This window comes from Halichoerus grypus, chromosome 3 (genome assembly GCF_964656455.1).
Source record: "Halichoerus grypus chromosome 3, mHalGry1.hap1.1, whole genome shotgun sequence".
NCBI lineage: Eukaryota > Metazoa > Chordata > Mammalia > Carnivora > Phocidae > Halichoerus > Halichoerus grypus.
The window spans coordinates 172,203,550-172,217,512 of record NC_135714.1 but is presented as its reverse complement, the minus strand read 5'-3'; the positions used below and the strand labels follow the sequence as shown (position 1 = coordinate 172,217,512).

The 13,963-nt window shown below is 32.5% G+C and overlaps 1 protein-coding gene across 1 annotated transcript in view; it reads right to left on the bottom strand.

Annotated features, from left to right (window-relative positions):
- LOC118554951 (disintegrin and metalloproteinase domain-containing protein 18-like) overlaps positions 1–13,963 on the bottom strand; it is a 181,030-nt gene that overhangs the window by 90,236 nt on the left and 76,831 nt on the right. Inside the window, exons 11-13 of the mRNA XM_078068256.1 lie at positions 11,867–12,003; positions 8,853–9,036; positions 1,098–1,193 (exon numbers count right to left, since the gene is read on the bottom strand). Coding sequence (XP_077924382.1) covers positions 1,098–1,193; positions 8,853–9,036; positions 11,867–12,003 — 417 coding nt within the window. The remainder of the gene's footprint in view (positions 1–1,097; positions 1,194–8,852; positions 9,037–11,866; positions 12,004–13,963) is intronic.

Here is a 13,963-nt window from a genome sequence, read left to right as displayed (position 1 = left end):
TCATTCACTAAAAGAATTTTACTGTAATAAAATTATAGTATAGTAAGTTATACCTTAATTGAAAAATTGGGCAAAAAGAACGTATGGTATATTTATGTGTATATAATATATCAGAATTGGAATTATAAAATATTTTGCATTATTGAACTTGATTTCTCATCCAAACATGTCTTAAAAAATAATATCATATTAGTGCACTCATATTTAGCCTGCAGTTATTAATTCTTGTATAATATACAATAATTTATATAACCATCCAAATGCAAATATTGTTTATTGTTTGCTACTGTGAACAGTTCTGTAATTAATGTTCTTTTTTGAACTTTCCATACATGTGCATATTTCTACCATATGTACATAAGAGAGAAACTGACTGGTAATTTATACTCTGTTCAGAGATATTCAAATATTGCTCACCAAAGGGATTGTAGCAATTCAAAATTCCACACTCTCCAAAAATGATCTTTATCCCTTCTCTTTGGTTACTATCTGACACAGTTGTTTTTAAGATTACCATTTGGATGACTAATTTATGATACTGTATTATTTTTATTTGTGTTTACCTTAATTACTGCAGATGAAATACAGATATTGAACAATTCTACTTTCATTGTTATAAATTGCCTAAGCACCCCCTTTGCCTGTGTGTGTGTGTGTGTGTGTGTGTGTGATTTGCCTTTTATTTATCAATGTCTGAGAGTTCTTTCATATTCTGTATGCTATACATTTTGTCTGCTACACAATTTGTCTATTTGTGTTACAATTTTTTCATGGTCATTTACCATTTATTTGACTTCACAATTTCTTGAGAATTGATAATATTTTGATATAGTAATGTATATGTTTACTCTTTCTTTATCTGATAATTTAGAAGATGGTAAACTGTGGTTTGAACACAACAGAATAATCAGTACCTATCTGTGATGCATTCTTTAATTCATAGTAGTTTTCCTTTTTACTTGCGGTTATTTATGGACTCTTTATTTTGTTACACTGAATTACTTCTATATTCTTTTTATCAATGCCACAATAATTTAATTAGTATAGACTTCTATGATCACAGTTTAATTTCTTTTTTATAAATGTTGGAAACTTACCTCACAGTTTGATGTACAGCATAGTCCAGAACCACATCTTGCTGAGTCTTTCAGTTTACATGTATTAAAATCACAGCACTTCTTAAACTGACATTCCTAAAATTTCATAAGAAATATTATTGTAGTTCAACCACTTAACAGCTCTTATTTATTAATCTTAGCTTCTATTTATACACTTTTGTGTTCAACTTTTGAATTATACAATATATTCAGTGAAGTTTTATTGTTTTATTATTTCGAGAATGTCCAAAAGAACATATAACTATAAAAACTAAATAACATCTAAAACAGGAGTTGATCAGTAACATTTATTACTTGAATTTCCAAGAGAAAAACTTCCCCAATTGTCTTCTTAGTGATTTGTTTATTTTGACTTCATTTTGTGAATAAAGTTAAAGTAGAGTTAGGCAATAGTTACACTTAAAATTCATTTAGTTTATAATCATGTGTCATGTTTTACTGTAATGAAATTAACAAAAAAAGGATATGTTAATAAATATATGTATTTTTATTTTTAAATTTTTTTTAAAAATTTTTAATTTTTTTAAGATTTATTTATTTGACACAGAGAGAGAGAGTGAGCAAGAGAGAGAGCACGAGGGGGGAGCGGCAGGCAGAGGGAGAGGGAGAAGCAGGCTCCCCGCTGAGCAGGGAGCCCGGAGGCAGGGCTTGGTGGGATCATGACCTGAGCCGAAGGCAGACACTTAACGGACTGATCCACTCAGGTGCCCCTATGTACTTTTACAAGGTAAATGACAGTCAACTGTTATTCAAATGAGGTAATAATTTAAACTAAATATTGTTTCCATGTAAATAAATTGCATTTATATAATTCTTTAATATTTTTATATTCTTAACACGGTGTTATACGAAAATAATGAATCGTGGAACACTACATCAAAAACTAATGATGTACTGTATGGTGATTAACATAACATAATAAAATAAATTTAAATTAAAAAAATAATAAAAAATCAAACACTTTCTATTTACTCAAAAAAGCAGTTTCAAAGATCTTATCCTTTAACATAAAGGTAAGATTCTTCTTGATTTCTAATTTTCCATTTGTTTCTTCTTTTTCATGTCTTTATGTGAATAGATATATATTTATAAATATTCCCATCCTAGAAATAATATAGAAAATATAGAGTAAAATTTGAAATTGTTGCTATACTTCCCAGATTCTCCAGAGGTAACTTCAATATCATTATTTGAGTGTGTGTGTGTGTGTGTGTGTGTGTGTGTGTGTGTGTGTATTCTTTCATGGACAATAAATGAAGATACTCTCCCAACCATATTTATCAATACTAATTATGACCAAATCAATTTAACTTACAATGAGCTAATGGGAAATGGTGTCTCATTTTCTGTTATCATTTCTCTAATTACTAGTGATTGTGAGCATGAATTTTTAATTTTGTACATTATGAATTAAATAATCATTTCTTTTGACCACTTTGAGTATTTTGTTTGTTTTTCCTTCTTTTCCCCACTAAATAGTGGGAAAAGCTTTCACATAGTATCCAGTTATCTTTTCTCTCTTCTATATGTTTATAACATTTCTTTGCAGTCTATTGTTTGTCTTGTTAATGGTGCCTGTCATTTTGTGAAATTTGTAATGTTCTTCTTTCTTTATGACTATTGTTTTTTTTTAATTTTTTAATTTTTTAATTTTTTTATGACTATTGGGTTTTATGTCTCTTTACCAAGACCTCCATTATGCAAAGACTATTATCAATACTTTATTATAATATTTTTATTGCTATTTAAAACTTACAGATTTATTTTTTCTGAAATGTATCCCTCTATATTTTGTGGGATATTTGCTCAAATATTTATTACTTGTGATTATATTTGTGTATACAAGAACAAATGCACACTCCACATGTGTAGGTGGGTATATAAAACAGAATTTCATTTGTGTAAAATGAGGGATATTTATGAAGATATAGATGTCCATCCATTCTGCCAAAGACTACCTGGAATACATCTGTAGTTCAACAAGTTGGATTTATTACTAGTGTCAGCAAAGGAGAACACACAATTACAGAATTTGGGCTTGTGTTGGGTAATTTGGGGCATATAAGGACTCTGGGCTTTGCCAGAGTAGATGCTATCAGAAAAGAAGTGGTTTATCTCTGATTGGGTATTTTAAAATGCTTATCTAGAAGAGGAAGGACATACTAATGCTAAAGCTGAAATTGGTAAAGGAGCAGGAATTACTCACATTAGCCAGGATAGGAGGGTATTTGGTCATTTCTGTGACCTGAACAATTTCCAAGTTTTACTTGTGTTCAGACATAGAGAGTGGCCTTGCTTTTTTTCTTCATCCATCATGATCACAGATGTTGAGCTTTTATGAAATTATTTATGTTCAACAGAACCCCACAACCCATCCATGTCAGGCCAACTCCTAGTAGCACCAAGGCCCAGCTGATATTATTAGGCCAGATCGTGCACATCAGGGGTTGCTTCTTCCTTTCTCATAATGAATGCACTGGATTTATAGATAAACAATCTGACATTATCTATTTCCATCCTGAAACTGAATGTTATATATCTATATAACTTTTATATATTTAGTTAAATCACTTGATAGATATGTGTTGATATATAAATAGATAAAGATATATAGATGCCAATTTTCATTTCTTATGACAATAGCCCAATACAACAGTGAATGCAATTAAACAGGCTCAAAGTATATTTGATGTTTATTAAGGCAAGGTTTCCTCCAAATCAACTCTTTCTATAAAAATTCCTTATATTTTTCCTTAGTTCTCATTAAGAAAATCTTTCGAATAAACTCTCCAAGTATTATTATGACTAATGGATATTCTAAATACACTAATGCTTATTCATTGATACAAATGATATATAATTATAAAGATAATTACACTATCCACACATTCATTGAATCAACAAGTATTTGTTGAGTACCTTGTATGTACTAGATGTTAGTCTATGTACTGGCAACACAGCAATGATTAAGATATGGACTATATTCACTTTAAATTTTTTGTATTTTTTTTTGCCAATACCACCTCATTTTAATCACAGTATGTGTGTGTGTTTGTGTGTGCACATTTGTGTTTAATTTGCTAGGGATGGGAATTGTCTCAAATTATTAAAATGGATGCATAGACTTAGTTTTTATTTCTAGATGAAAAAAATGAGTTAGAACATATTGCCTTTTTTCTATAATTTAGACAATGTATAAAATCAGCATAATTTCTTTTTTTTAATTTGAGTATAGTTGACACACAAAATTACATTAGTTTCAGGTGTACATCATAGTGATTCAACTTCTCTATACATTATGCTATGTTCACAAGTATAGTTTCCATCTGTCACTATACAATGCTATTATGGTATCATTGACTATATTCTCTATACTGTGCTTTAATTAATTAAAAAAAAATCACCAGGAGAGCCATGTGGTATGGGCTTTTCTTTGATGAGAAGTTTTGATGAGAAAATAGGATTTCCTTAGCATAAGTTTCTTAATAATGCTATTCACATTTTAAATGTCTACTCATGTTGGTTTTTGCAAATGCTTTTTTTCAAAGAATTTGTCCATTTAATCTAGGTTGTTAAGTTTAGTAGTATAATGTTGTTCATGATATCATCTTACCATTTTAATGTCATGTTACATAAGATCTATATTGATGTCCCATCTTAGTTATTGCTGCTGAATTTTTTTATTAGTGTCAATAGGGGCATTTCTAACTATCTATTTATTCAAACAACTTACATTTGGTTGCAGGATGCTTGGATGCAGAATCTGTGAGAAACTGGGGTCCACTGAACCTACTGTGAGATGGCCTTTTTCAAGGACTCCAGGTATTACCTGGATTCTCTATACCCTCACTCTACTAATGATGATGTGTTGGGTCCTCTCATGTGAATACCATGAGCAAAGATTCTGTACTTGAATCATCCTACAATGATCTGGGTATTCCCCATTCCCCAGTGTACAGTTACTTCAGTAAAAGACTATAGGTCACTCTGTTGGAGAGGGGAATGAATGAGGAAATTGCTGCTTTCTGTCCTTACTGGAGCATTGTAGGATTTCATCCTCTACCTGAACAATGAACTCAAGCTGAGACTGGCTTGGGTCTGAAAATGTAGCAAGAGATTATCAAGAGATCTGTAGTAATTGGTATCAATCCTCTGCACACTTTTTCTTAATTCTTAGTTATATACACCAAGAAATATGGTAATTGACTACCCAGATCTTTCTTAATTATCAGTATAAATCTATGCAGGTCAAAACCAGTAGTGGCCATCTCTGCCTCTCTTTCCTTTATGCTAATTTCATCCATTTTGGCTGTTATTGTTAAGCACTGCCACTCGGCCTCTGCTATTTTGGGATTCAGTGATTTCCAGTGACACCAGGGTGCCCAATTCTGTAATGACACTTCCAGCCATTAACTGTTGTCTATAAAAGAAAGTTACCACTGAGATTTTCAACAATATAAGTACCTCCTTAGTAGTGCATTTTTTCATTGCCTTAGTGAAAGCAGTACCCTGTGAGCCACACAAATATTTGGGTGCTAGATTTTGTATTCTTATATTTTATTATAATATGATCACTATTCTGAGCTTTTGACCCCTTCCATATTTCTCTATTAAGGTAGTTCTTGCAATAAAAAAATAAAAATAAAGACGTACTGGCATATCCACCTCCTTTATTCTGGGTTAGACTGCAATCTTCAAGGATTCATCCAGCAGCAAATCAAGACTGGCCATGGGTCTCCTTGCCTATCAAATCTTGATTCACTAGAGAGTATCCCCCTGTCAATAAACTCTACCTTATCCAGGCTTATATTTTAATACCTCGGGGACAGCATTCTTAGCATCCATTCCTGCATATTATCCAGGTTTTTGTCTATATATCAGTATGTTCTTAAAAATAATCTCTTTATTGTAATAGCAGAGAATACTTCCTCACTTGGGCTATGTTTAGACTTGACATAGTCTAGAACCAATGAGGTAAGGCAGGGACAGATCTTGAAAAGAACAAGCATCATCTTGTGAGCATCCATCTCATGTGGAGTCTTTGTATGGCCTCTAGGCAATGTGAGGTTGCCTTCCTCCACCATGGGGCTAGCAGTCACTTCCCAGCCCAGGGGTTTCCCAGGAATTTGAAGGTTTAAATTTCTAAAGGCCATCATTTCAAATGTCCCAAACCAAGAAATGAGTACATTTTGTCATCTGGCCAACAATACATCCACTTTCAGAATCTTATCCTAGGTGTCTGCTTCCTAGGAAACTTCTGGTACCAGCTGATTTGGTTTTAGTTGCCTAAGAAACAGATTCTGAAACAAGGATGCATATAAGTAATTTATTTGGCAAGTGTAATAGTTCCCTAATGAGGCTGTCACAAATTACCAAAAACTCAGCAACTTAAAATAATTAAATAATTATCTTATAGTCTATAGATCAGAAGTTCAAGTACATAAACTAGTCCAGATCCTCTGCTTGTAGTCTCGCAAGGGTAAAATCAAGATGTTAATAAGGCTATGTCCCTTATTGGAGGCTTTGGGAAACAATTCACCTCAAGTCTCATTCAGATTCTGCCAAATTCAGTTTCTGTGGTTATAAGACTGAGATTCCTGTTTCCTTGCTGGCTATCAGCCAAGAGCATGTTTTTCTCCTAGAAACTAATTGCATTCCTTCTGTGCTTCCATGTGTCTTCCTTCAGCAGCTGCAGGTTGGGTCTCTCTCTCTTCAAGTATTTTTGAGTCTTCTGCTACATCTCTCTGACTTCACCTGGAGAAGGTTCTCTGTTTTTAAGGGTTCATTTGATTGGATTAGACCTGCCCATATACTCCAGGATAGTCTCCCCATCTTAAAGTCCATAACCTTAATTACTTCTGCAAAGTAACATATCCACAAGTCCACTAATTAAAGTGAGGACATCTTTGAAGGTCTATTCTACCTACCACAAAAATACTGTCATGGGAGTACAGATGTTAGGGAATGGAAGCCTGGCAGTGGTATGTGTGGGTTTGTGAGTTGCTTACTGCTCTTTTGGGCTAAAGCTAAACCCCACAGATACCTCTAGGAAATGATATGAAACAGAGGACATTTTCTGTAAACATTTTCTCTAAAGGATGAAATGACAAATATTTGGAACTTTGCTAAAATAGTTCACCATATGGCTTCTATTGCAAGTGTTCAACTCTGCCATTATAGTACAAAAGCAGCCATAGACAATGTGCAAACATATAGACATGGCTGCATTCCAATAAAGTTCCCTTTACAAAAGTAGGTAGCAGCTGAATTTGACCTACTGGGCAGTTTGCACAACTCTGATATAGAGCATATCTCAGAGAATCTCCTTATAAGGGGTAAGGAATCTGGGGCATTTATTCACCAACTACTCTTCATAGTTATTTGTGGACTGATCATTAGCCCCAAGGGCTTTAAGCCCATCCTGCTAAAAGCTGAGCATGCTATTGAGACCAGAGGAAGCACTCCAACAAAAAGTCTCAGATACTTGAACCAAATACTCTCTTCAGGAACAATCAATGCTGAGAAGATACTGGTAGGACACTGACAGTATCTGCTATAAAGGACATTCTGCTTACAGCCTGTAGCTGGAAGCTCATAATGTGCAGTTGTAGCTCCAGATTATGTTGCTTTATTCTATCCTTCATTAAAAATAACCAGACATTTTGGGAGGCAATAGGCGCCATATTTAGGAGGATATGAATATGAGATGAGCTTAGTACCACTAATCAGAAAAGTAAAATGACATTAGGAAACCTGAGATAACTGGCTGCCTGGGTAGCTCAGTTGGTTAAGTGTCTGACTCTTGATTTTGGCTCAGGTCACGATCTCAGGGTTGTGAGATCAAGCCCTGCATTGGGCTCCACACTGGGTGTGGAGCCTGCTTGAGATTCTCTCTTTCCCTCTCTCCTGTCCCTCTCCACCCCACTCTCTAAAGAAAGAAAGAAAGAAAGACCTGAGATAAATGGAAAACCTACACATGCGCACACACACACACACACACACAAACTTTTGGGAATAGTGGGGGATTAAGATAACTTGTAGAGATTTAATGTTATGTAAACAGAGGGTGGTGAGCTCTTTTTGTAGGTGGATAAGAAATTCATGTAACTGCTGGGGGACTAATCATTAAGTTTTATTTTATTTAAATAGAGAGGAATTGCAAAATATTACATAATAATGATATTAGATTAAATATGTGGTCTTATCTGTTGAGAATAGTGTACAGAGAGTATTTTGTTAATAGGACTGTCGTAGAATGGATATCTATATTTAGAAGTGAGCAAATAGAACAAGTTTTGATCATCCTGAAACTTGGAAATGCAAGAATGCTTGAGGATTAAGAAAAATCTATTATAATGTTTCACCATTCTTGCAACCAAAAGAGATGGGAAAATTTGAACCAAATTCAGGAAAAGTTTGTAGAGGAAACAGACTGGGGTCACATGAGTTAGGAAATAAGTAGAGGATAAAAAGCCAAGCACTTAGCCTATATGGGCAAAACCTCTCCACTGGCATACTTGGAAGCAGTGTGTGCAAACCAAGTTTTCATGACTTACTTGTTTTCTCAATTGAAGAGGGTTGGAAAAGCGATTCATGTATCCTAAACTTACACTCATTTTCATATCTAAGTTCTGTATTAAAGACATACTTTCATATATTATCCCATATATACCATGAAAACCATTTATTAGATACACAAGAAATTATGCTCAAATCCCAATTTTTATTGCTTACCTCTCGGCTGCCACAGTCACATTCTTCATTAGGTTCCAAAATCCCATTACCACATACTGATTGATTTTGATATACTGGTTGCAAATTTGAAAAGTTCTGAAGACATTTAGCCTCAAATTTTGAAACAAAATATCTATAGTCATGTACACTACAGTTGCTAAAAATCTTTATACCACTGGAACCCCTACAATGAAATAATAATCCTCAGGTAAATCCTCAGGCTAATAAAACTCCACCTAAATAATGCCCCCATATATAATGATATGAATTGCAAGATGGCAAATGAAAAACTTGTACCTGATCAGAGATGAATACAAGCATGAATAAATTTTAATTTATCATTATTTATCTTTAACATTCTTTTTTAAAAATGCCATTGAAAATGTATCTTTCCAGGAAAGCAATAAAGTGTAATGTTTAAATATCTACCTATCATCTATTATCTATCATCTATCTTTCTGTCTACCTAATATGCTCTTCTCTCATATATCCAAAGCTTCCCTCCCTCATTTCAGTCAGATGTCTACTCAAATGTAATCTTCCAAAGAGGTCTTTCTTGACATTATATAAAATTGTGTCCCCTCCCGCATTCTTCTTCCACTGTCAATATTTATTATTCTACATGGTACTTTTGCATCATGTAAAAAGAAGCTCATTTGTATTTTTTAAATTTGTTTTTATGTGACTTAAATTGTGCACTAAAATATAAGTTCTGTGAAGGTTTTTATTTTCTTGTTCACAGCTATATTTCTAGTGGAATATTTAAAAGATATATGTCTAATGGATCTCCAATAGACATTTTGAAAAACTATGTACAATATTGACTACTGGTCTTCTAAGCCAAGACTGTGCCATTCACTATTCTCAGTTCGGGCAACTCTATTCTGGTTTCTCAGGCGGATAACACTGATGTAATCCTGGACTCTTTTCTCTCATATACATCCTCTATTAATACACATGCACATACAAGAATATAACATATCCAGTTAATAATTTTTATGTTGATTGAATGTTGGAATGATAATATTTTTGATATATTGATTAAATAAAATATATTATTAAAATATATTACTGCAATTAACTTCATCTGATTTTTAAAATTTTTTAATGCAGCTCTAGAAAAGTTAAAATTACATATGTAGGTCACATTTTATTTCTATTGCACAGTGTCAGTCTAAGCAATCATGTCTGAAATAATAACTCCAAAACAGCCATAGCTGAGCCTCCAAGGAAATAAATGTATAGCTGCTAAGGTTTTGGAGTTGGGAGAGTGAGAAAAGAAATGAATGTTTTAGCTTTCACTGACAGTCATTTGTAATGGAATAAATATGGGAAAATGGGAAGACTATCACAAGGAATAATATTATTTAAGCAACTTTCTATTACTTTTAACTACTTTGTTTCAATAGCTATCAGTGCCACTCCACTTTTGCAGGCCATTCTCAGGCAAAAAGCTACAAATTTTGAGCACCGATATTTTTTATACAAAATTAGTTTAAAAATAGACAGAGACTTAGATTAATCACTAAATTCTAATCCTGAAACCAATATTGCACTGTATGTTAATTAACAAGAATTTAAATAAAAATTTAAAAAGAAAAAATAGAAACAGGTTATTTTCTACTTGGGTCACATGCTTTTTGAGTAAAAATTAAAAGTACTAATTAGAACTTGGAACTTTTGCTTAAAGTGTGTACAAAGCAATTTATTTTTTTACATCTTTGCTTAAAAGATGGCCATGAAAAGGAAGAAATGAATGTGTTAGCCTAAGTATATAGAATTTTAATAGACCAAGACATTTCAAAGTAAATATTAACTGATTTGCTTTTTGTGGGGAAGATTACCGTCCAGGTCTAAAGACAACTATAAAATAGTTAAGCTAAGGCAACTATTTCAAAGTACTCTAATTTCTAATCCCAAACTCCAAGGGTGGGCTAGGAAAAATTGAAATAATTATTTTAGGGGAACATAGCTTTTCCTGCAACCCTAACTCTTTTTGAATCCCATGGACATTAACTTGGCAAAACCTCAACTATTTACTTTCTTTATATAGAGACTTTGGTAGCTGAAATTATATGGACTAGAATAAATAACATGCTGTTTGAATTCACATTACATTTGAAATTACTAATATTAAGTATATCTTCAAAAAGCCCAACAATCCTATCACATTCTTGTCATTTCTAATTTCTAGGCTCCAAGACAAGTGTTTCACATCTTTTATCCAAGCTTTTATACTCCTTACTCTGAACTTCAGAAGAAATTGCCCTCATCTTTATACTTCCATTAACCAAACTACCTACATCTTTATCTATTTACTCTGCTAACATCTTATAACAATAATTGAATATACTCAGCTCCAATAAAAGTCAGCCTCTCTACTTATGCGCTAAATTCTATCCTCTCTAATTTACTCAATGATTTTGTTCTTAAGTCTTCATTATATCCAAAATAGTCTTTTCCCTCTCTTCTCTTTATTTCTTTCAGTCCATTGATAATATGTAATTTCTCCATCTTAATAAATGTTTAATGTTGTTGTTGTTTTAATTGCATACTAATTCTGTTAATATATGTAGGTAGTCAATCATAATATCCATAAATAGGGACAATTTTTTTCCCTCCTCAAACCTTTCCTCCTTTTACTTTCTCTTAAAATTCTAGCCAAAGCTGCCGGTACTAGATCACTGAGGGTAATTTTAGATGTTTGCTTTGAATGCGATATACTACAATAACCAAAACAATAGCACCATGTTTACATAATATTTCACAGTCTTCACAAATCTTAAAAATTTCCCTCTAATCCCCCCAAGTGAGCATTTCTTAATCATGTAATTTACCACTTTCCTGGAGTCATATCACTTAGACAAATTTGTTAGTGTGATATCTCTTTGTGCACAACATACTTTCCAATTTTTGACATGGAGTTGAATATAAAGAATAAAAAAATCATCACATCTTGTAAACAACTTCACAAATATATATATGAAATTAATTAAGAAGAAAAAGAGTCTTACACTGCTTTATGATTCATTATGCATGTAGATCTTGGACAAGAACATTTATCAATATCATCATATGTTAATCCCATTTTAAGCCCAAGTAGTTGAGCTATAATAACTGAAAATCCCTCCAAAGTTATTGTATCTGGGTACTAAAAATAAAGAAGATTGAAGGGAAAACCATCATACAAGAAGTTAACAAAAGCAAGTAATACATTAAAACATTTGTTCCTATAAAATTTTATATTTTAATACTTTTTATGTTAAGCATATTTTACAACATGTTATTTTGATATGTCATTGATAAGACTATTCATACTGATTAATTGACTAAGAATCATGCAACAGTGTAAAGAATGATCAAGCTAGAAGTATTTTTTGGTTTAATATTTGACATGCTCAAATTCTATAGCCATAGTATTTCTGATGCAATCAAAATAAAACACATTTATTTAACTTTCTCATTAAATCAGTTCATCCCATTAACAAATATTAATTCAATATACACATGTGTCAAGCACATTAACAGAAGATGAAAATGTAGTGGTATGCATGAAGAAATGGACTTTATCACACTAGGAGCTTCCATTACAGAAGGGGAGAAAAAAAATAAACAAGAGACTTAAACTTCCCAAATACAAAGAGATCGTGAAAAGTGTTCTAAAGAAAATGAAGTGCTCCAATAGAGAATTTTGAGGTGGAGTATAATTATTTAATATTTGTGAATTAGTATTTAAGCTGAAGTGTAACATTTAGGAAATGACCCAGCAATATAAATAGGATTAAGGTGCTTGTATGGGAGCTCATTAAAATATTGTAGTATAATGATGAAGTAAAAACAAAAAACAACAGAAATTAGAGTTATAGGCAAAGCCATGGTAAAAACACTTGGACGGAGAAGTTATTTTTAAAAGGTTGCTGGCAGTGCAGAGTGGTATGTCATATTACTTAACTTTAATAAATAAATTGTGAAACTTTTCTCATCCCATTGATCATCACAAGCAAAATACTTAGTTTCTCTAATTTTTCTACATCAAGTGAAATTTATGATAAAATTTAAGTAATTCATACCTAAAAGAAAAAAAAATAAGACTGTGTGTATGTATGTGCAAGTGTGTGAATGAAAACATGGAAAAACTAGTTAATAGCTAATAGTAAATGGTTTCCTTTCTTTTTACCCTATAAGAGCTAAGCATGAAAGAAAGGCCAAATCCCAATAACAGAATTTAAAAGAAACTTAAAGCCACAGCAGAACATGAAAGATGATATCTGGCTGATCACCAGATTTTAGGGAAAGTTGTAATAACCAGAAGCTGACCTTTTACTGCCAGCTCAGAAAAAGAAGACATGGTCTTGTACTTCCATAATTATACAGTTGAAAATAAATCCCCTGTATAAAGTAATGCAACAAAATAAAATAACCTAGTGGTGCAGGAAAGGAAGGACAGGAAAGGAAGAAAGGAAAGGAAAACAGATTACACACACTCACACAAACACACACAAATAATAACAGGAATAAAAAAGAGGACATCACAACAGATCCTACAGATTAAAAAGAGCTATGATGTGCAAAAGAATGAAATTGTACCCCTATCTTACACCACTCACAAAAATTAATGTGACATGGATTAAAGACTTACTCATAAGACCTAAAACTGTAAAATTTTTAGAAGAAAACATAAGCAAAATCTCCTTGACATTGGTCTTGGCAATGATATTTTGGATTTCACATCAAAAGCACAGGCAACAAAAGCAAAAATTAACAAGTGGTGGAATTACTGGAACAATCCAAGTGTTCACTGATAGATGAATAGATAAAGAAGGTGTGGTATATATATATATATATATATATATATATATATATACACACAATGGAATATTACTCACAATGGAATATTACTCAGCATATAAAAGAATGAAATCTTGCCATTTACAACATGGTTTGACCTAGAGGGCATAATGCTATATGAAATAAGTCAGTCAGAGAAAGACAAATACCATATGTTTTCAATCATATATGGAATTTGAAAAAAGCAAAACAAATGAACAAACACAGAAAAAAAAAGAGAGAGAGAAAACCAGAATCTTAAATACAGAGAACAAACTGGTGGT